General features: G+C 35.5%; 1 protein-coding gene across 1 annotated transcript in view; it reads right to left on the minus strand.

The window, feature by feature from the left end:
* Positions 1-8465: 8465 nt before the first annotated feature.
* LOC149420568 (putative chitinase 10) overlaps positions 8466-25150 on the minus strand; it is a 76644-nt gene continuing 59959 nt past the window's right edge. The window contains exons 31-40 of the mRNA XM_089636384.1: positions 22153-22379; positions 20944-21058; positions 20059-20244; positions 18741-18912; positions 15755-15860; positions 14969-15158; positions 14362-14449; positions 13964-14012; positions 13350-13457; positions 8466-9481 (exon numbers count right to left, since the gene is read on the minus strand). Of these exons, the coding sequence (XP_089492510.1) occupies positions 8833-9481; positions 13350-13457; positions 13964-14012; positions 14362-14449; positions 14969-15158; positions 15755-15860; positions 18741-18912; positions 20059-20244; positions 20944-21058; positions 22153-22379 (1890 nt within the window). The 3' untranslated portion in view covers positions 8466-8832. The remainder of the gene's footprint in view (positions 9482-13349; positions 13458-13963; positions 14013-14361; positions 14450-14968; positions 15159-15754; positions 15861-18740; positions 18913-20058; positions 20245-20943; positions 21059-22152; positions 22380-25150) is intronic.

Genomic DNA, 25150 nt, shown 5'->3' on the forward strand with positions numbered 1-25150 from the left:
TTTTTAGTAGGTATTTTTGATAGGTATTTTCAACGGGTATTTTTGATCCTGTTGGATGGATCCACGTGGGGAATTTTTCTATATGGAATTCTGTAGCTACCTCCTCCCCATGGATTTCGAAATATTATTGTGGGGAATCACATATAAGTAGAAAAAAAAATTGTGGGGAATATGTGGTCAGAATTATGAGTGCATTAGAATTACGTATTTAGAATCAATCTCAGGTCGGTATTAAATACTTTTGAGTATTTTGTCACTGGTATTTTTACCAGGTATTTCTCTGTACCTATACTCATTGTACCCAGTAACGAAAAGTACTCATAGGACCCACCTCTAGTTTAGCAATACATCTATAATATTATTAAGCGTCTGGACGGTGAAAGAAACTTTGAAGTCAGAACTAAAGCACATCTCAGGGCGCTAAATGGAAATAGTCAATCTGAGTTTGCAAATCATCTTTTGAATAATGATCACACTTTCGATAAAAATTCAGGTCTTTAAATACTTCACACAGGATATAAAGCATCGCTAATAAGTAAGTTAGAAATTTTAGAAATTAGAAAACATTTTAATATAAAAGCAGATATAATTAACAAGAATTTTTTTTATAAACTCTCTTCTAAATATTTTCCCACTTAACTGGTCTTTCCCGTCTAACGATATTGTAAATCCTAATTCTTATAAACCCAGCCTACTCTTACCCCTCACCCCTCCTTCCACTTCTTCTTTCCAATTGTAATCTATATTTAATTTTTGACTTCGGTGTATACTTACTCCTGATGAGGTGAACTTCGTTCATGAAATATGTATTGGTTGTATATAATAAAGTGATGTTAACAAAGTTATTTGTTTTTTAATAAAATAATCTTTAATCGGATAACATTTTCCGTTGTATATCAATGCATATGTACACAATAAAATATAAACATTTTATTTATTTGACAATTTGCATAGCGCCGCTTTTATGAGATATCACCTCAGGGGCGCTATATTGTAATAATCTACCTTTATGTATAGATTTTTACTCGCCTGATGAAGGTGTATATATAATCTAACTTTAAACTTTATTATATACAGTAACAGTTGTAGGTAAAGAATTACCACCAGTTGGAGTAAAATTAACACCTTTTAATTAAACCGACTGCTAATCTCATCGCATAATTACCCTCCTTTTATTCATAAACACGGGTACAATTAATCAATATGTCATAATCTATTATTTCAGTCAACTTTGTTATAACTATCTTTAATTGTGACAAACTATACAATATTGATTCAACTTATAGACATTGACGGTTGTAACACATATTTAAGCACTGCAAGTCTCCTATGAGCAAATTATATTAGGTACGATAACAGTTAATATCAGTTGTAGACATGTACTCAATAATAGTGTTTCTATAATAAATACAACAGTAACTGACCACTTTGCTACAATGATAGCCTTTTCCAAGAAAAATAACGAAAAAAATGACAGTCAACAAAATAAAACGCAACTGAAATACACAGATAATGACTCTGTAATTTTGTTACCACACGTTGGGCGCCAATGTCACGTCTGATGAGCATGGACCCTTGTCAATCACCAGGACTATGATGGGGCTAAGGCAAGAAGGCATAATGTGTAAAAGCATTGAAGAACCTTGATCATGTTGTCACGTCTGAAGGTGTTTTGAAGGTGAGCAGGTTGCGCCGGGTAGAGATTCGTCGGATGGAGTGCGCGAGACCATCCTCAATTAATCAGCATCCATTGAACGTTTAACGGAACAATGATGATTCATCTTTGTGTCACCTCGACAGCATGCTTGGTAATCCAGTGTAGTTTCCAAGGAATTACGCTTCAAAACCACTCACAAATAAAACCATTTTTTAATCCAAATAACTGATGTATATTTTAATCTCGTCGAGCAATACCACTCGAACAAAGAACCGGCTGATCTCGCGCAGGAGTCAAAACGTCTGTTTCATGTTTGGTTAATTAAACACGGAAAGTCTCCGAAGGATCGGTTCATGGTATCCGCGTGCTCTTTTCCATTTTTGTACAATATTAATTTGTCCCGCAAAACGCAACGCGCACCGCGGAATCGTCCACTCCCCGTATTGGTCCCGATCTACCTACCCGGGTTATTTAGCCCGCTCGTCCAACCGATCGCAGGGCAGCCACCCGAAAAAAGTCTCAACAAAACAATAATCGGGCACTACCCTGGCAATCCAAACTTGCACAATTCTTTAACGTTACATAGATCATCTCTTGATTCCGTAATCTGGGCAAATATTTTAAATGAAACAGATGTTAATGCAGCAATGAAGATTTTCACCGAACAAATAAATATGAATGTGATAAAATACATAACCTTCCGAACGCTGGTCCACAAAAATAAAAAACTTAACCCTGGGATCAACGACAACCTGGTGAAATGTTTACATAAGCGCGATAAGCTACATAAACAGGCATCAAACTCGCCGAATAACATAAGGCTCCAAAATTACTACAAAAAATATAGGAATATCTGCCGATTGATAGTAAAACGAACTAAAGAAGAATATTATAGACGAAAAATTGAAGAAAACAAAGAAGACCCAAAGGTATTGTACCGGACAGCAGGTGGATGTACCTACATAATTATTAAAATAATTAAGGAAATGAATATTTACTGTTATCACGCAACTAACGACGCCGAATCCCTTTTGAAGCTTATCACCGGACACGTATCATGTGTCAAATGGGATTTTACCATAGTAATTAAAATTTGGTTATTTTTCTTGGTTCCTTAATGCTTTTAATGCATCCTGTTTAGAGATACAAATAATGGCTGTACAGTAATACGTGTTGAATTTCAACTCAATAAATATGCAAACAACTGGCACAATCAGTTAGTTGTCCGACGACATTCGCAAGTCGTGTTTCTTTGCAAATCCTTATCCAAGGTACCCCCGAGAGGGAACCGGCATTTACAGTCGATGTCACTGGCGTAGATATTCAGTACAGGTATTATGGAATGCTGTAAAGAAAATCAATAACATAAATAGGAAACCAGCAGAACAAATCAAACAAATAGAAGTTAATGATACAATAATGAATGCCCAGACTGATATTGCTAACACATTAAATAATTACTTTACAGACATTGGTCAAAAATTAGCCCGAAAACTATTGAATAAAATGAACACTGATGAAAATACACTTGCTGACAAATACCTCATGACTGCCCAAGATATCAATTCTAAATACAATTTTAGAATTAAAACTTTGCAAACCAAAGACATAATACATCACATAAACAAATTGAGAAACGATTGTGCTACTGGACTCGACAAACTTGACACGAAACTTATAAAAGAAATAAAATATATAATTGTTCTTCCCTTCACATACATCTGTAATCTCAGTATCACTAGCGGTATATTCCCCAGCCATTTTAAAACTGCAAACATAGTGCCTATTTATAAATCTGGAGACAAAAATAATCCCACAAACTACAGGCCTATCTCACTTTTAAATGTGCTCACTAAAGTACTCGAAAATCTAGTAAAAATCCAATTTGTGGACTACTTAGACAAACATAAAATCTTATCAGAAAACCAGTATGGTTTTCGAAAGAATATGGGAGCACAAAATGCAATATTAAAAGTAACAGAGACCATTCGTAAAATGTTGACCAAAAAAAAAGTTGCATTGCGGTATTTTTGGATCTGAACAAAGCTTTTGATACAGTGTCCCACAAAATCCTCCTTAAAAAACTGGAAAACATAGGTAAGTATTAAAAATTCAGCTTATAACTGGTTCAAATCATATATAACTGACCGCAGCCACTCACTAAAAGTAGACAATATAACAAGCCCAAATAGATACATAACTTACGGAGTTCCCCAAGGAAGTACATTAGGACCCATCTTGTTCTTATATATTAATTCCTTATGTCAGCTTGACATAAGTGGAGATATTATTTGCTTTGCGGATGACACTGTTCTTGTTTTTACTTCGGATTCTTGGACAAATGTATATAAAAATGCAACTGAAGGAATAAACAAGATTAAATATTGGTTAGACAATAATCTGCTGACACTAAATATAGATAAAACAAAGTACATGACATTTAGCATAGATCCAGACGACAACCAAGACTCGATGAAAACTAAACCATTCATGACTGCACATCTAAAAACAACTGCCTATGCAACCCATTAACACGAACCCAGGTAATTAAAAACTTAGGCATTTACATTGACAACTATTTTAGATGGATAGAAAAAATAAATAAACAGCGGGTAAAGTTAGAAAACTGATATATTTCTTTAAGAACATACGAAACATAATACAAACGAAGACTCTAAAAACAATATACATATTACGCACTAGCCCAGTCCATTATCACTCACGGTATGATTGGTTGGGGTGGTGCTGCTAAAACTAATATGGACCCTCGTTTCAAAGCGCAAAAAGCCTTAATTAAAGTTATCACAAAAAAACTTACAGATTCTCGACAATACAGTTATTTAAGGACTTCACCGTACTGAACATACAGCAACTATACATAAAAATTATAACTCTATTACCAAAAAGACAAACTTAACCATCATACTACGAAACAAGAAAAGGACATCAACACATGACCCCGAAGATAAATACCACCCATGGACAGAGACATTTTCATAATCTGGCCCCAAAAATTTTCAATTTAATGGAAAAAGATATTAAAGACCTGGCAACAAGTGTAAATATAAGACACAAAATCCACACATGGATAGTCAACAAAGGCATTGTATACTGCGGACAGATAACATCTACAATATCATAAATTATAGCACACTCCACGTCTGAATTTTTCTCATTTGTTCTCATTCATTTATTTGTATTTTCATTATTTCTTATGTTTTTCTTTTTAAAAGGGTGAGAGGCACGAAATAAAATTCGGTGTCGTGAAGATCACGGTGTTTATTGAGTCAGTTGCCGTGATGAAGAGATGACGTAGGACAGATGTGGTATTCTCCGGACGCTGGGGTGATGTGCTGGTCAAGCGCGGGTCAGTGAGTCGACGCCGGGCGCTGGTGACCGGGACTCGATGACTGTCGGGCACTGGCGATCTGGGGAATCAATACTCCAGTGCTGACGGGAAGGCCGAAGGTGCGGCGGACCTTGTAGGCAGTTGAGCGGGAGCGGCGTAAACCAGAGAGGATGCTGCGTGTCCTCATGGTGGTCATGATGCGTGGATGAAGCGCTGGTCAGAGACGCTGGAACCAAGGCGCTGTAATCCGTGTAGCGCTGGCCAGGGACGTGGCCGAGACGCTAATATGATGTCCCGATGGAGTCCATGATTATACCGGCGAAGCCGGGTGTATTGTCCTTCGCGAGGGGCGCGGGACGCGCCGATCGTCACTCGTGAGATTAGTAAATCGTTGGCGGCAGATTGATGACTGACTGACTGTCTCGCTGCGTCGGGCTTATTTATACTGTTCGGCCGGTGGCAACAGTAGGTAGATGAATGGCAACTAAATCGAAGCCACTCGCTCAGTCTGGGCCTTTCGCGAAGTTTCGGCGGCGCGGCAATTATGCATAGGCGGTTGACTCGAACCTTCTGGCGAGTTGTCGTAGTGTGCCAGACGGACTGCGACGTATTGTAGGTAGGTTGCTTTGTTTTGATTTCGGCTGCAAGTACGTAACTCGGTCGTAGGTACTAAGTAGGTTGAGCGGTTTATTATTAATTAGTTAATCTGGATTCTTCTCAACGCCACATATCTAATTATTTATATCTTTGATTCTATGTAAATTCGCATTATCTAAAATTAGATCAAACTCCCGCCACCTCGGAACAGGCTCAGCCTAGTGAGGTGGATTATACCAAAAAAAAATGTATGTTAATTTATTGGTTTATAAATAATTAAAAAAATAATCCATCACAAATACGTAAAATTTCATTTATTCAAACAAATTTTATTCTTATTATACCTAAATTGAGCATGTTATTATTCATTCCTGTTCCGTGTTTCAACAATATATACTCACGCTCTCTGTGGATGACCTAATATCTATATATTAAATGTAACTGTTGTTGGTATCACTTAAACTGGGCGAAGCCCAACCGAGTGCCGCCCGCAGGGCCCAGCAGCAAAAAACCCGCGGAGCTGGTTTTTAACTCCTAGTTCTTCATTTATGTTTCTTAACTGACTGAGCGCAGCGGAGTCGGATCTCGTATGTCTTTTAATTTGTTTGTACATTCCGTTTCTGTTTCAAGGTGGTGTCCGTGTTGGATAGTACCTTTCATCCCGCCAGAGTTCGCATGATCGTGGATCCTTCTATGAGCTGTCAAATCGGAATAACAATATTATGGTACTACCAGCATAACCGGCTACTAGCCAAGTGAACGAATTCCTCAGATTCCCAGCCAGGCGTTGCGAGTCAAAATACTGCTGGCTAAGCCATTTATCATTGCACAAGCAACATTTTCCGCTTATGTAAAAATGTGAAATATTATGCCATGTCCTCAATGTGTATCATTTTGGCACTTAGCCGGGGTCTCCCCAACCTTGGAAAAAATTGTAAATTATTTTCGAAGTCTTCTGTCCACAATGTGTAAAATATTCTTCAATGAGTCTCCAAAGATGACATATTATGCCCCGAGGAATTTATTTCATATCGGGATCTTACCTGTGAAGATTGTTAAAGAAAAATTAGTCCCTAGCTGGGGCCCTCTACCCCGAGCTTGGGGGTCCTAGGCCGGAGCCTCTCGGGCCTGGACGGAAATCTGACCCTAACTTGGACGACGCGTTACATCTGTATCTGTCTCTAAACTTGTTACATTTATTATTTTTTCCCATATTTTTTTTGTTCAGCATTTTGTCTTGGGGGGCAGCTAATCCCCCACCCCTGAGTGATTGGTCTCCTTTTTTCCCTCATTTCATATCTTGTTTCATCCCTACATATATAATCACCCAATACCAATAAACATCTTTCGTTTCGTTTCAAATTCATTTACACGTAATTCGTGTGCATCTGAAGCTATAATTCGGAAACAATTTCGGATGCAACAAATACATTGATATACCTACAATAATATAGCCGAATTTGAGTGAAATATACATTGACGGGAATTTTTATTGCAACGACAAGACAGCATTTCTAAAATATTTCTAAACTGAAAAAAACTTGTTTTTATTAGACCACTGTATAGAGATGGTACATCTATTGAAAAATGTGGAAACCATTTGCTGTGTAAAAAAGTGATCTCAGTGAATGTCGAAGTTTCGAAGACGTGAGAAGTTTAAAAAAATTCTCTTTTTACACATATATCTCTTCAAAATGGCCACACTTTGGCCAGTAAAAGCTCGGGGTTTTTTGCAAATTGGCCGAAATGTGGCAATATAAGTTCCAGTGGTGGCAGTGGTAATGTCTTCTGAAGAAGAAAAAACTGTCAAGGCTGTCAAGCAACAACTGTTTCATACCGCATGGAAAAAAATGAGTATTGCTAATTTGGTAAGAATGTCTTCAAATTATTGGTAATTCGGTTATAAACACGGGATTGCACGCCTTCCGCACGAATTAACAGGTTTTGCGAAAATATTCGGTTTTTCAGGAACACTTGTTCTCATATCGTGATTTATATGTTTGCATTTTTTTAACTTTATCTGGAAATCTGTTACATGATATTTATTTGAAAATAACTAGGTTTCAGACATTTTGCGTTTTAAATAATTATTATTGTGTTTAATTTCGACCAAATTTTCACTACCGATTTTATTTTTAAAATATGTTTTAAAAGATTTTTACGTATCTTTTTTTTAATTCAGTATTTTGTTATATTTTTCATTCAACCAATTGTCATTCAGCATCAAATATTACAATCTGGCATTCTCAATTTTATGTTTTTATTGATGATACATTAGTTTTTTTTTACAAAAAAGATATTTGGTAATGTTACTGGATCTTATATGAATTTTATAAGACGTAATTTATATGTATTTAATGAGAATGGACTGTATTGAAATTAAATTAAATTAAAAGTACACTAATAACATAAAGTGATAAAAATATAATTATTAAGGTCTGAAAGGGATTAATATAACTCTACCTGGTAGAACTTTTACAATCGTATTTGATTTAAACTTTAGGTAAGCATAATAATTAAATAAGTATGAATTAAATAACTATGAAATAACTAATCTATAAATAATATAAATAAAAATTTAAATGGTCGTTTGTTCAACATCTTAAATCTCCGAAAGTTCTTGAAATTTTGACATAACGTTGCATTCGAATACGGGCGTGTTTTTATATACCTATATCATACAGATGTCACATGTGACAGGTAAAAAAATGTTGTTTTTTTTTTTTTTAAACAGCGCCATCTATTGGACGTAAAAGCAACACGCACTGTTGTTTCTCTATCTGCACAGACAGACTGAGCTACAGTAATGCTTGGCGGGGTACAGCTAGTAATTAATAAAATAAATAAAAACATCCTCCCATCTTTCAAGTATCTAATTTATTTGAGCGTGAGTTATTATAATAAACATTGAATAAATGCAGTTTCATGGTCTTAACTATAATATTTTAAACTTAATATTTTTTATTATACTATGACAGTTATAACAGCAAGTACATAAAGCAAATTGACAAGATCGTTGGTGAAAATCCACCAGATTTCGGATACAATCATCGGAGAGTTTTCGCCTCATTGAGGGTTTTAAGGTTTCAAGTGATCATATTTATGATACGAGTACACGATCTGATAATCGGACTTACAAAATGCTTTAAAAATATTGTATTCCTTTTGCGATCGTATGATTATAAAATTTTCTATTGATGTTTAGAGCAAAAATTGAGAGACATTTTTCTCATCCCAAATTTCTAAAAAAACCTCCAGTGGGTCTTCTCTCATCGACCGTCGAAGATTTGGTGACTTGTTCCAAGGCTGGCTCTACTTGTATGGTCTGCCCTGCGGAAAATATTCCACGTCGAGGAGAATTAGTCCGCCTTTCGGGTTCACGGTCAATTCCGGCGGAGATAATCCGCCGGTTGTCCGAAACCGTCGGTGAATTGCTGACTTGTTCCAAAGCGGGCTCTACTTGAATAGTCTGCCTTGTGGAAAATATTCCACGTCGAGGAGAATTAGTCCGCCTTTCGGGTTCACGGTCAATTCCGTCGGAGATAATCCGCCGGTTGTCCGAAACCGTTGGTGAATTGCTGACTTGTTCCAAAGCGGGCTCTACTTGAATAGTCTGCCTTGTGGAAAATATTCCACGTCGAGGAGAATTAGTCCGCCTTTCGGGTTCACGGTCAGTTCCGTCGGAGATAATCCGCCGGTTGTCCGAAACCGTCGGTGAATTGCTGACTTGTTCCAAAGCGGGCTCTACTTGAATAGTCTGCCTTGTGGAAAATATTCCACGTCGAGGAAAATTAGTCCGCCTTTCGTGTTCACGGTCAATTCCGTCGGAGATAATCCGCCGGTTGTCCGAAACCACCGGTGAATTTGTATTCGCCTCACTGAGAATTTCAAGTGAACATAATATTAATAAAAGCAAACTCTCAAAATTATGCCAAATTTCACCATTGCTATCATTCAAAAAAAACATTTCTGCGACGTAGAATTCGTGCAAACACGTCATTATTTTAGTTATGGCACTTTAACTACATAATACGCGCAATTATGTGTAGAGCTGTCTTTCTTTGGATATTTTTAGAGCATCGTTTAAGTGAAAAATCGCCGCAAGGGCGATGGAAATACCTAAATAGAAATGTGTCGCTCAGCAACATACCACTAGCATTTGTTTTCTGTAGTGCTTTAGAAATATTATTAAAAAAAAAAACTCACTTAATTTACAGGTAAATCATTTTACAGAGACCCTTGCTTTTGGGGTAAAATTCGGTTTATGGGAGTCACTCGAATAACCGAAATTGAACTTGATTTAGACTAATTTAGGGCTGGGGAATCCGAATCTGTAAGAATTAGGTGGGGGTCGGCACTATTAAGTGAGTTATAGGGTTTTGAAATTTCGTACGCGATACATAGAAACCATGTTTTATTTATCAATTATTACATAAGAAAATCAAATTAGTGACGATTTATTAGTCTCACATTTCAGAAGTGCCAACCAAAAAATAAAAAGTGTTGCCATATAATAATAATATTTTTTTACAAAATAGGTTAGGTTTTTAGTTTGGGTTAGAGTAGGCAGAAGAACATGGGAAAAAGGTATTAGAATTAAATCAGAAACCAGTCTATACAAACCTAGCGTAGCCCACAAACTATTTGAAAACTGGGATGTAACTCTAAAGGGGACGCGAGCAGGCGTTATTAAAGGGGCAATTTTTTGTAACAGGAAATAACATGGAAAAAAGGTATTAGAATCAAATCACAAACCAGTCTATACAAACCTAGCGTAGCCCACAAACTACTTGAAAACTGGGATATAACTCTAAAGGGGACGCGAGTGGGCGTTATTAAAGGGTCATTTTTTTGTTATAGAAAATCACAGTTAGGTTAGGTTATATATATATAAATTTAATATTTACAAGATTTTAAATAATAAAGTACAAATCTGGCAAATGATATTTAATTTTCTGAATTTTCCATGCATTGATATTATTATTATATGGCAACACTTTTTATTTTTTGGTTGGCACTTCTGAAATGTGAGACTAATAAATAGTCACTAATTTGATTTTCTTATGTCATAATTGATAAATAAAACATGGTTTCTATGTATCGCGTACGAAATTTCAAAACCCTATAACTCAGTTAATAGTGCCGACCCCCACCTAATTCTTACAGATTCGGATTCCCCAGCCCTAAATGAGTCTAAATCAAGTTCAATTTCGGTTATTAGAGTGACTCCCATAAACCGAATTTTTTCCAAAAAAAAATATATAAACCACATTGTCAACTTGAAACGCGACTCTAAATTTAAACGTCACTTTGCACCCAGAATCTTTTGCCATTTGCGGGGACTGCGAGCAGGTATTCCAAACTTGTTCAAAACTTTCGATGCTAACCATAGACTAAATTATGCTAACGCTATAACTAATACATTCAAAGTGTCCTCTTTAAAATGATTTGCCAATATCTATTCTATTTTATCAATGTGCCTGCGACTGTGCAGTACCGTTACAAATAATTATTGTCCTTTCCGTGTTGTGTGTACATATTCATTATTTACACTTAAATGATTTGTTGTAAGCCCAAAAAAAATTACAGGAAATTTTTTTTTATAAAATAATATAGTTAAGTTGAAAGAGGGGCGACAAAATTACAGGAAATATAAGTTTATAGATATAGTTTAGTTGAAAGACGGGCGAAAAAATTACATGAAATTTAAGTTTATAAATACAGTTTAGTTGAAAGAGGGGCGACAAAAAAGGAATGAAATTGATAAACCTAATTTCCCTTTTACTATAACCCTTAAAATGTGAACTGAAATGCAAACCGCAATAATTTTGTTATTGACCTTTAAACATGTTTATGAAATCCAGAGATGTGCTTTATTTCAAATAAATCCATTTCAAATGGAAATGCAAAATGCAAAATGGGTATTTTCCATTTTGCATTTTAAATGCTTTTCTAAAAACCATTTTGCATTTTGCATTTTAAATGCTTTTCTCAATGCATTTTCCATTTTAAATGCTTTTTTGCAACATACTTCCTACTATCTCCACTCATCTTTTTTTCATAAGCCCTAAATATCAGTCGGTCCTCAACCTCGCTATGAGAGATAATTTACATTTGTCAAGTTGCTCCCTGGTAGGAGCCCTGGCAATTGAGTGATACCATTACAAAAAATACTGATTCAAATACTGAACATGGGGCCATGACGCTATTAAATGTTAGATAGCAGTTTCTATGTTTTTACGTTGGCAACATTAGTCCCGCGCAAATTTTTTGTGGTTTCATAATCTGTAGTCGTGGTGTTTTTGGATTTACCATCATGTAATATGTTTTTTCTACATTGATGTCCATTGTTAAATGACAAAATTGTTTAAAAATTCTATAATTATTTTAATTGTTTGACCTGAGAAACCATTTTGCATTTTCAATGCATTTTGCATTTTGCATTTGAAATGCTTTTCTAAAAACCATTTTGCATTTTGCATTTTCAAATGGAAAAGTTTTGACCCATTTCCATTTTGCATTTCAAATGGTTTTGTGTACCTATTTTGCACATCTCTGATGAAATCCTTCATCACTAGAACACTGAACAATTTTATAGTTTTTGCTTTCATATAACCAATTATTATTAATCGAAGATGTATTTTTTTCCCAACCAATTAAAAAAAATATATTATTATGCATACATTCCGCATAAAACACATACATTATTTTTTTAATTATTCTTTCTTATCACTTTATTCAACCAAATTTCAAATTTAATTGATATGACCAAAATGACAGTTAGGGTTTTCTCATCTTAACTTTGAGAAAAAACCTCTGGCGGATTTTCTCCCGTTGACCGATGTCGATGATTTGGTGACTTCCTCCAAATGGGGCTCTATGGTCTGTCTGGAATAAAAGAACCCACGATGAGAAGAATTACTCCTCCTTCTGCGATCATCAGGAATTTTAAAAAATTTTGACTCGCGGTTTTCATACACCGGTCTTGTTGTGGTTGATCTAAATAATGATGATCTGATTCTCTCATTGTCTCTTTGACTTCTTCTTGTGTAATCAATTTTTTTAACTGTTGTACTTTTATAATTTGCTTTAGGTGAACTGGTTTCGAAGGTACTCAACTCTATTTTAAGATTACTTCTCATTTGATGTTTTGCTGCAGGCAGAGGCGATGGCTTCAATGTTGTATCAATCTTTGTATCTGACATCCTGCTTAATATTGCACGTGGTTGTTTCCCGAAAACTGAGTCTATTTGCTTGTCTAAACTGTTAACTTGTTTTGTTTCCTTGTCTTCAACGGGTCTAGATTTTTTACTTGATCTGCTCTTTCTCTCGCGATTTTCTGGTATCTCACGGATTCTTGTATCAATATTTAGAATATCATTATTTTTTCCATTTTTATCATCTTTGAATTGATTTTTCCTCGAATTGCCTATACTGTGGACTTCAGTTTTAGAAACTGATCCATCATTTTTGGGGTTCAGTGATATTTCATGATTGGCGGCAAAGGGGTCAGCATCCGAGTTGAAAATTTTAAGATCAGAAGATAATACAATTGGAACTGATATGGAGTCATTTGGCAAATTAACAGAAATATCTGAGGAGTAAGATACGGGAACTGGTTTTGCAGCATTTGAAAAAAGAACTGCTACTTTTGAGGATACGGAGAGAGGACTTGCACCAGAAAAGTTTCTGAGGCCATAAAACTCACCAAAATTTACTGTGGGATTATTAGTATCTTCATAATACCTTTTTTCATTCGAAGGTCTCTCCGTATATATATTGGTTGGTTTGTTTATCGTGTTTGGCCTTTCTGCCGGAATAGATAGAGATGGTGTGCGCAAAGTAGGTGTTAATCTGAATTAGAAAGTAAAATAGTTAGTTTTTGAAGCACCACATAAACCAGGCTTAATAATATTCACATTTCAATTTAATTGTAAAAAATCGTGAAGAGACATTCTTTATTGACTTAGTTGAAATGTTCAACATTGTTTTGTTTTACTATGGCGAGCCACAGACAGCTGCGCACACACGTGGCTTTACGCGTGATAAAGGATATTGAAAATGGATGTGTTCATGGCGCAGCTCAGCTAGCAATGTGTGACCACAAACAGACGCACACGACGTCCACACTCGGCCGGCGCATCCGCCGCAGCCCACACGTGTGCCTAGGTTGTCACATACCAACGCAGCCGTGCGTAGCGTGCCCATGTCCCGCTATGTTTGAATATGTATGGCAGCTCATAGTGAACGAAGCTAAAGTTCTCTGCTGTATGTAGCCCGCTTTACAGTGTCACAATCGTGCACAGCTATCTGTGGCCCGCGTGTAATTTTCATTATTACTATAATGATTTTATTCTCACCTTTCTCCATTATTCTGTGATAATATTTGCTGCAACCCTTCAATTCCCCCTGAAATAAAATTTAAATTATAAATATATAATGAAAGCAATATTTTTTTTGATTGATTTAATAGGTATGGGTACTAAATTAATATTTTAGTCTCCAGCGATTTTTTTTATAAATCCTTATAAACTATAATTATTTTTAAAATGCCTTCACTTGATATCACTCGTCCAAATGTCATAGTAGAACTCTAATTTACCTACAATTACTTTATATTAGAACATGAATTTAATCGACCTTGTGAAAGAGGTGTATTAAACAAGTAACGGCGATTCCCTTTGTCGTCGCTCGTCTCACTTGGAATTTGTAACAAACGTCAACGACAAATTTATGGAAATAATTTTAACAAACTCACCTAATTTCTGCAGGTAATTTAGGAAGCTCGCTAATTCGCTTGATGTCTTAGAACTATCCACAGCTTCTCCATTAACATCCTCGGAATTCTGAAATAAAAACATGCTTTAAAACTCAAATCGGTGGAATAAAAAAAAATTATCGTGAAAAAGAAATATTATTATTTCATTTTATTCAAAGTACTTTCGAAAATCTTGTTATACTTTGAAATATATGTTTTATCACAGATGTTCTCCGGTGTTGGTATTGGTGAAGACCTTTTTATTTTTATCTAATATTTACCAAGGAAGGCTGGCGTTCTATCATATATCTCACAATGATCAAGATAACAAGAAATTTTTTGCATTTACCCTTATCTTTTCCTTTATACCTTTCCCTGGTGGTGACTAAAAAGCACCCGTGTATAAATACAATTACACATAAATAAATAAAAGAAATGTTTTTTTATAAGTAAATTATTTCGATACATTTTTTTAAGGGTCCTTACTAACTTCCCGAAACATTTTTTTATTGGTGCCTTCCCCTTTGCAAATCAATGTAATTTGTATAACTGCCCTGTTGTATGCTTCTTATATTCAACCATAAAGTATTAAAATTTGACGCTTTACCCTTTCAGAAGTAATTGGAGCGGAAACTGGAGTAACGGCTCGCAATGGAGCAGTAGTTGGCGTGGCAGTAGTTGGCGTAGCAGTAGTTGGCGTAGCAGTAGTTGGCGTAGCAGTGGTTGGCCCAGCAGTAGTTGGCGTAGCACTAGTTGGCGTAGCACTAGTTGGCGCAGGAGTGAGAGTACCCTTAATTCTAAATGAAAAATGAAAATATTTAATTCAATTTTTTGGAAAAACAGTGATAAAAATAATATTACTTTCTTTATACGGAATGTGAAGTTTGGTGGGGATTGGTGCAATCACACACGACACATAGATAGTTATTGCATGTATACATGCATATATACATGCAATAACATAAATTAAATAGATTTTTTTTAAACAGTGGTATAAATCCACTTGAGCCAAGTTTGCAAAAAGGTTTCGAGCGATCACTTGCCATAATGTGCCAAATTTATAGAACCTAAAAATGTGGGATAAACTGTGAAATCTAGACGGATTCATTGGCTTTAAACCGCAGTAAGCAGTTTCATATGTTTCCACATTAATATTATGACGAAAGTTTTCCACATTAAAGTAAATAATAAACTGAATATATATATGACACCAATCGCTCGAGTGGATAAAAGAAAAACAATGAAAAACCAATAAAAATATCTTTAATGCGACACTTAAATATGGTTAAAAACAAACGCTTCCTTAGAAACATTTTTGTAAATCTCACAACACTGGGGAATAGATAATCAGAAAATGGTATTGTTGAATATATAATGTGTAATACAAGCTTACCCAAGACTTTCGTAAAAAGCTTCCTTGCCATATTCAATTAAGGGGTATGCTCTTCCGTGGCATGTTCCGATGAAATCATCTTGATTCAGGCTCCAGAACATGATTCCTGATGACAAAACCACAATACAATCATCAGATAACTGTGTTTACTATAACTTAATAACCAAATCAAAAAGAGGTAGTGCAATACAATTCCTTCCATATTTATATCGCTCATCATTTGTATTACATTTAATTTAAAAAAATAGAATCCCAATATATGTAGGTATATCCCAATATGTGTAATATATTAACTTTAAATTAACTTATATAGAATATTTCATGGTGTTATTTCTCCAAGAAACCTTCGAAGGGGGCTCCTGCCATGCTGCCATGGTATTGATTTATTATTATATTTTCTTACAGAGCGTTTGTCTTATTTATTTATAGAGCAGAGACGGTTTACATGTAGTTCCCGTAAGCACTTATGCCATAGGTCCATTGTGCTATTTCCCATTTTACCTCATTCCTTTAACAGTAATCAGGTCCGGTTCACCAGGGATGTCATTGGATATGGATATGTGGCTAAGACTTCTAGTTCTACAATGTGTCTTCCCAGGTATCTGAGCCTTGTTCCCAGCAGAGCGGGACATTGGCACCAAAGGTGAATTCATCCTCATCACATTTCCTTCATCTGTTGGTGTTTTCCACTCCCAACAACTGCATGTGCCTCCTGAGATGGCAGTGTTCCGTTAGTAGTCCTACCAGTTCCCTCAGTGAGTTTCTGTCCATATCGAGTAGTTGCCTGGTTCGTTTATGAGTACTTTGAATTGCCTCGTTCCGAGTGCCCTTTCCCTTTTCTCCCAGTGCCGGGATTTGACCCAACTTTCAATATGTATTTTAGTGTGGCAAGCTGCTATTCTTTTAATTTTATTTATGGTAGTAAGTCAAAGGCTACCAATGCAGTTGGGGAGAATGCACTGAAATAAGGAATTCCTTCCTAGTGCTAGCGAGGAACACACAAGAAAATACGCCAAACATTTGTGCACGGTTGACATTTGTCACTCGAGAACCTTTTGTTTCTACTACAAGTTCTTTAGTTCAACAGTTCGGTTGTGAATTCATTTGCCAGCCACTGAGTTTCCTCCCTCATACAACAGTTCTTCCTTCCTTTCCTGAAAACGACCCTCTGAACAGCATATCCAAAGATTAGATTTTATATATTCAATCACAGACATAGGAATTAATAGACGAGAAGATAATGGCGAGGGGTAAAATCAACTGTTGAAGAACGAAGGGAGTGAAGCTGACTGTGATTCGTCAATAAATCAATCTGACAGTAAATAGGCATCTCGCATTATAATATCACCATTTACTTCTTAAAAGTAAAATCTGCTTTTGAATGAATAGACATTTTTACATGGGAGCGCAAATTACTCGCCACGTTATGAACAAATTTGCGAAGTCCAAATTCGGCAAAAAAAATTCGGTTCTATTTTCAGAGTCGAATATTTCGTTTAAGTATTTAGTTAAGACACTTTTATAAATGTTCATAATTTACTTCCCAGCAACCAACCAGCTTTGTGTTTCGCGTCCAGACGTTTCTCGATGTGATAGTAACAACTGATTCATATTATACGATGTGAATATGCTTAAAATAAAGTAAAATAATGCTTATATATGGAATGTAATACGACAATTGGGTTTATTCTATTTTTCACATCTATTTTTACAAGTTTTCATAGTACAAGTCAAAATTTTGCCGTGTTATTTCGTAAAATGAACCGATGATGCCTTTGACCATAGTTCGCACAAGAATGATGACGTCACGTTTTCAAATTTCACTTGAGGCCATACGCAAGCACAGCCGGCTCCAATGGAACCGGTATGGGGAGTGGGGATAATACGCTTTTAATCACTTAGGGCAGGTCTACTAATATTCATATGTCTATGTATTCAATAGAGATTCTGTATGGATTTAACGTTTAAAAAAAACGCGGGAGTATCTCGGGCAACAGAAGACTTCGAGATTAAAGGTAGGTGTCCTTAGAACGGGGTACCCCAGTAAGGACACATTATCTTATATAAAAAAAATTTTAAATAAAAAAAAAAAAAAATAAAAAAAAAATAAATAAAAATAAAAAAAATAAAAAAAAATAAAAAAAAGATACACTTAAGTTTAAGTTGCACTATAGTCAAAGGGTTGATATATTTTTTTAAATTCTATTCAATGCATTCTGCACATCCTAATGGTATAAGCTAAAAGTCGCTTACAATAATGCTTATAGCCAAATATTCCGCCTACCGAGATACTGCAGCGCTACGGTAATGTTTCTGGAGGGACGACTACACTCTTTCAGAGCACTTCGCCACGGATGCTTACGGCGAAGACTACGCCAATCGAAGAATGCCATTATCACTGCCATGGTTATCTGGATGGTGTCCCCTTTGATCGCCCTCTAAAGACGGGAGACGATTAAATATCCTCCATAAACATCTATTTGCATGAATTTCTCTATTAAATATTTACTTCTCTTTTTATTGTATTCATTGCTATTTTGTCTATTTTTTTTTTCGAAATATAGAATGGATTGCATCGCACTACCCGTGCATACATTTAGGAATAAACTCTTATTATTACCATTAATTATTATAATCGTAGATATTTCAAAATACCGACAGAGAGATATTCAAAATTCTTTGAAAAATATTTCGACTTTTGTGCTTTTAAAGTGAAAAAAGGTTTCTTAATATGAATAAAAAAAATTATATAAAACGAAAAATTTACAAAACAATACATTTATAGCCATGGAGAGAAGTTGTAGATATAAATCAAATCATAATAGAGATATAAACAATAGAGACATAAACATTATTCACAAACCATCAGAGAAATATTCTTTTATGGACCTCTTGTATTTGGTAAGTTCGCAACTGAAAATATCAACCTTGGATAATAACTTATTATTTAATTATAAAAAAAAAATTAAAACAAATAATGGTTTACCCCCGAGTCCTTTGTTGGCCGCATACTGGGCCTTTCTCTTCACCATCTTCTCGTCATCATACCCAACCCACTGGTCTCCCTTGTAGGCGTAGGGTCCCACAGAATCTGGATAGGGCTGCTCCACTGTCCACTCCTTGTTGGGATCATTTGTGGATAGCAGGTTCGAGCAGATCTGTGCATTCATTCAAAAAATACTTTTTTTATTAAAAAAATATACAAACTTTAATATATTTGACAGACCAAGTAAAAAATAAAAGAATTATTGACTTGTGATATGTGTGGCAAAACAATGTATGATCGTGTGAGAAATGTGGAGATCACATGCCAAGAGTCAGAATAATAGAATAGTATGTGAGACGATGTATGAATGTGAATGAGACAAGAAGTGTGTGCCAAGACCAACTTGTTTGGCGGTCTGTTCTCTCTGCGGGAAACGGTGAGATGGTTAGTTGGTGAGTTATATATGCTCAAAATACTGAATACATGAATGTCAGATGATGATACCAATCAGCTTTATACTGAATACATGATTGTCAGATGATGGTACCTATCAGCTTTAAACTGAATACATGATTGTCAGATGATGGTACCTATCAGCTTTATACTGAATACATGAATGTCAGATGATGGTACCTATCAGATTTAAACTGAATACATGATTGTCAGATGATGGTACCTATCAGCTTTATACTGAATACATGAATGTCAGATGATGGTACCTATCAGCTTTATACTGAATTCGTGAATGTCAGATGATGGTACCTATCAGCTTTATACTGAATACATGAATGTCAGATGATGGTACCTATCAGCTTTATACTGAATACATGAATGTCAGATGATGGTACCTATCAGCTTTATACTGAATACATGAATGTCAGATGATGGTACCTATAAGCTTTATACTGAATACATGAATGTCAGATGATGGTACCTATCAGCTTTATACTGAATTCGTGAATGTCAGATGATGGTACCTATCAGCTTTATACTGAATACATGAATGTCAGATGATGGTACCTATCAGCTTTATACTGAATACATGAATGTCAGATGATGGTACCTATCAGCTTTATACTGAATACATGAATGTCAGATGATGGTACCTATCAGCTTTATACTGAATACGATATTAGAATAAGAAATCAAAAATAATCATTTCAGGTGAAATGCAGTCTGTCGCAGAAAGATTCATTCTATTTCACCAATAAATAAACCACTCACCTTTGGCCTGTGAATGAATATTATTATACTGAGATAGTGAGACCACATCGAAGAAAAGCATTCATGCAAGAGAAATATTTAATTTGGTAGTGACCTCGTAATAGGCTAAAGATCCTGCCTCTCCTGTAACGGGTCCTGGCAACCCAGGGCCTGTCGCAGTTGAACCGATGTCCGTAGATCCTGGATCTTCCAGAGTGAAGGTTCGTCCGTATGTGGGGATTCCCAGAACCAGTTTGACTGGATCCGCCCCAGCGTCAATAATGTGCTGAACGGAGAAATCCTGAAATCAAATCATATTCTCAATGATCTTCTTCGAAATGCCATGTACGTTCTGGTATCATCAAATGGACGCCATTGACATTTTTAAAAATTCATAGAGAAACTATATGGAAGATACAAGATACTGAATTCTTATGGTTCGAACTATTCTCAACCTAATAATCAGACAAACTTGGAGTGTAAATTCAGCAAACAATTTTAACCATCGCAGGCATTACGCATGGAGAATGTTAAAACTTGAGTACAATGATGATAATAAAACAACCAAAAACCTTTTTTTTCAAAAATATCATTTTTCAGTGACCGGTAATGAGCAACTTCTTAAAAAAATACATAAATAATGAAGTTCATGATTCTTTCTTCTGTGTTCCCCATTGATTTTGGTATGCCAAATATGATACATCCTGTCCATGAACCGAAATTGAGGAGCTAGATGCAATTACAACCTAAACGCCAAGTTTTTTTTTTGCTTGCTCCCCTTTTTGGTACATATCTCTAATCCTTCTTAAACAGCTTAGTAAATATTACTTCGTTCTGTAGATTTAAACACTAGTTACAAATTACAAGGAAGCATTACGAATTTCAAAAATTTTTCAACGCATTATACTTGAAACTACACTTTTTCATGTGTTGTGTTGCATCCAGCTATTAAATGACTCTAATTATTTTGTTATGGTAGTGAAGAAATAAAGATACAAACCGTGTTTAATTCGTCATCAGCTTTGGTTGTAGAGTATAAGGGGGAAACGTGGGTCACCTCGGGGAATGACCATGTATGGTAATCGAAGGCTTTGATGCCAAACCAATCCACGTATCTATAAGCAAAATCAAAGTGTTGTGTGTTACATTATTATGTTTGTGTATTTTCTTAGTTAGGCATCCACAATAGGCTATCAACTGTCTGCCTACTGTGGAAGGAACTCTGAAGTGAACAAGGTGCTTGCCAAACTGTGAACTCAAACCTGGAGAAGTTTTTGGGGGGAGAAGCAGATGAAGATCAACAATGTGATATGGAGTTTCAATCAAGTTTTATTAACGTCTGTGTATTTGACTCTCTTTGACACTAGGGAAATTAAATAGGAGTCACGATTCTCAGCAATGAGAAAAGTATTGTATGTATATTGTAACTTACTGGGTTAATCTTTCCTAATCCAATTAGCTTGTTTCACTACATTGAAAGAAAAAAATATGTTCAAGTATTACAAAAAATTAGATAATGTTTACTTGTGAAAAGCCTGGTCGTGTTGAAGACTAAAATATGAAAAAAATAATAATAATTAAACATTAAAAATTTGTAAAAAACTAAGGAAATACAAATTTCCTTAGTTTTTTTTTAGGTTAGGTTTTGATCTCAGGCACCCATGGCTTGAGTTTCTTAACTACAAAGTTAAGAAACTCAAGCCATGGGCGCCTGAGATCAAAACCTAACCTAACCTTATCCTTGTTTACATATGGTTCAAAGGATTTATCAAGTTAAGACCATCCATCTGAGAATATGTTGAAAATATTATCTAATTCAAATTCATACAGCCCTAGATTAAACCAAACTGGAAAATCTATATTTGGAGCACAAAATTTTTAACAATTTTCTGACTTAATTATTTTTAGACCATTGTTAAAAATACCTGCTAGATTTGTAGTCACAGAGCCGTTAATATATTTTTATTCCTGTACATACATTTTTCAGATAATTAGAGTGTACATAGATAACATATATTATTATGCCGTAATAAGAGTAAAACAAAATTTTAAAATAATAAGTCTTTTTCTCTTCAGAAATCATCATTCTTATAAAATCCGCAAATACCAGTCACCCTCTCTATACATCGTTATCCAATTGAGTGACGTTGCGAGACAGATTACAATACTACAATATACTTAGTACAATAATTATTGTGTAGTTTTTTACCTGTTAAGTTGGGAAATATCGTATCCCCTTTCGATGTATCCCATGTATCCCGGAACATCAACTGTTAGCAGGAGTGGCGATCCAGTCCCCACTTCGGAGTTGAACTCTCTCCTCAACTCCTGGACGAATTTTACGAGGTTTTGCTTGTCCTCTGGACTAGATCTGTCACCGACAGAGGGGTAGTTCCAGCTCAAGTCAATCCCGTCAAAGTCATTTTCACGCAAATACTAGGAAACGAAAATGATAAAAAAAAATCATTATGAGATGGCGATGTTGGAATTCGAACGAAATGACACAATGACAAATGCCTTTAAACGCATCATCAATAATTTGTAAACAAATTGTCTTGATTTATGCATAAAAAACACCATCCCTCAAGTAGCTAAATTTTCCAAGTCAAACAGAGAATTTTCAAAAAATCACATTGCAGAAAATAGAGAGTGCAGTTTTGAAGGGCTATTAAAAAAACGGCACAACTTACAAAAATTGGGGGTTATTTTCAGCACAGTACCGAAAATTTTATTTATTCACCGCTCCACAGAAATGGAACTGGGCCTCGTCACTACTGAAAAAAATTGACCTCGCATGGATTCAGTTCAACATTTCTTGGAAGCGATTCATAGTCAGGAGGCTTCAACTCTTAGATAATCATTTTCTTGTACGGGTGGAATGATAGGTCTTGATGCAAAATCCTCCGTAGTCAGGTCAGCAATGCCGTTATAGGCGACCGTTCGATAACTTATATCACTCTCATTAAATTTTCGTGTGTTCTTACCGTTTTGGGTCTTCTTAAACCCTGTGATGAAAGGCGTAAATCACAGTGAAACCAGATAAACCATAGTTCCCACCTCGCGGATTAAAAATATACGAAGTATTTATGAAAACGGACATGCTAACGACATCTGGCGGAGAAAGAATTGATCCGGCTTGCTTGCAGTAGACACCTGTAATAGTTGGAATTATATCGAGGTTCCGGGACGAAAGCAGAGAGGTCGTAAAATCGTCTAAGACGAGAAAGAAACCCCCTTTCTAGGCCTAAAAATAAATATTGAAGGTTGTCGACCAATTAGATCTGGTCAAGAACGATAAAAATTTTGAATAACCAATCAGTGAACGGAGAGGCGTGCATTAACTACAGACAAAGGAATGAACTTTGGATCGGGCAATAAAAAGGATAAGTAATGGCTTCTTCTTTCCCACAAGAATTAGAGGTGAATGCACTATGGAGTAAACATCGACGTTCAAGGGAACTAGCCCTGGGAATGTTTACAATGACTGAGACATTTATGAGGTATCGAACCGTTGAAATCGAGGGCTTTGGAAGTTTTACAAGTTGTAAAGCACACACACAAAAATGCAATGAAAAAATTATAAACGTGATAGTGTAAGAGAGGGCGGAGAAACTTAGGGAAATTACTGGCAGAATTTTCAACTGTAGTACAATTATTTATGATAGAAGGAGGGTGTCATGTTCGATAAAAATCGTACTAAAGAGAGGTGAGAGTTTTGGAAACAATGGAAATTAATCGTTATCAATTTAAGATGAAACGGACATATTGGTAAATCAATTTTGAATGAAAATCTCGCAAAAAAAATAGACATTTTAGAAAAGTGCGGCGACCGAATGGAAGGATAATACAGAGATTTTTGAGCTGCTACAAAGGTCCTAGGGACATGAAAATTGAGTATCAGAAGAAGACAGTAAAACTAAACATATAGCGATAGATTAGATTCAGGAAACGTAGGCATTTTACATGATTATTAGGTTAGATAGATATTAGAGCTACACAAGACGGCTGAAGAAGTGACATGAGATAAAAGGTTGACAGTCTCATGTGTATTTTAGGAAATAAACAATCGAAATCCGAACATGATTTTTATTTACGTTAAGGTAATAAACGATTAGAAAAACGATTAACTTTAACGTGGAGCTTATGAGGTATTTAGATAAGGCAAAAGAGATTAAAATTAATAGGTTTGAAATTAAATTAAATTTACGACCATAGTACATAAATTCAAGACGTAAACAGGTGTCCAGACATATAATTTATGTGAAATCTTGTATGACAAAGATAGAGGATGGGGCGGAGATTGGGTCAGGCAATAAAAATGACAGATATCCCAGAGTCTAATTAGGTATATCTCCCATAGAAGTGTGGAAAATTATATATTAATTAATAATAGATGAAGTATGAAATTTTCCAGGAGACCACACACATCGGGAAAAGTGAAGAAAAGATAAAAGAAAGGGTAAAGAACGGAGATAGGAAATGATCCATGTGGAGAAAAGCGATACAATTCGAATTTATCCGTGAAATAAATAAATACGACTTGGAAAATAATTAGTTATAGAGTTATGAGAAATAACAAAAGAATAAAGAAGAAAATTGTGCAGGAAAACGTCGCGAATAAAAGAAAATCCAAAAAAATAAGGAAAACTCAAATCTGCGACATAAAGAGGGAAGGTACGGGTGAAAATGGAAAAGCTCATATAGGTGACAATAAAATTAAGTAGAATTTAGACAAATCGAAATTCAAAAATGCGTAGTAAAGATTTCAGCATGGGTTTAAACAATTTTCGCACGAGATGCATAAAATTGAGATCTATATATATGTTATTGAGGATGGACCTATCGCGAATTGAGAAAAAAAAGGAACGCAAAATCATGAGATTTTAACTACATTTTGTATGAACGGAGGACAAAGGAAGCTTGGGCGACTAACGCGAACTTACCCGATTCGGACCCTATCGATTTAGAGTTGTGAGATAAAAATTAACCACCGCCCAGAGCCGGAAAGCAGAAGATCTTATGGAAGCACAATCGATATTAATGGCAGGGATGTTCGGATTTGCGAGTTGGTAAAAGATAGAATCGATCATCAGAGGAAATTCAGATACGTCTTTTGGAATCTGAGAAAGGTATAAAATGGCGGTGCAGACCAGTTTTCAGGGAGTCAGTCGAGATTTTTGAAAACGGAGTTTACGTCGCAGTGCTAC

The sequence above is a fragment of the Hesperophylax consimilis genome, chromosome 10 (assembly GCF_061612785.1).
Source record: "Hesperophylax consimilis isolate HC1 chromosome 10, BYU_Hcon_1.0, whole genome shotgun sequence".
Classification (NCBI taxonomy): domain Eukaryota; kingdom Metazoa; phylum Arthropoda; class Insecta; order Trichoptera; family Limnephilidae; genus Hesperophylax; species Hesperophylax consimilis.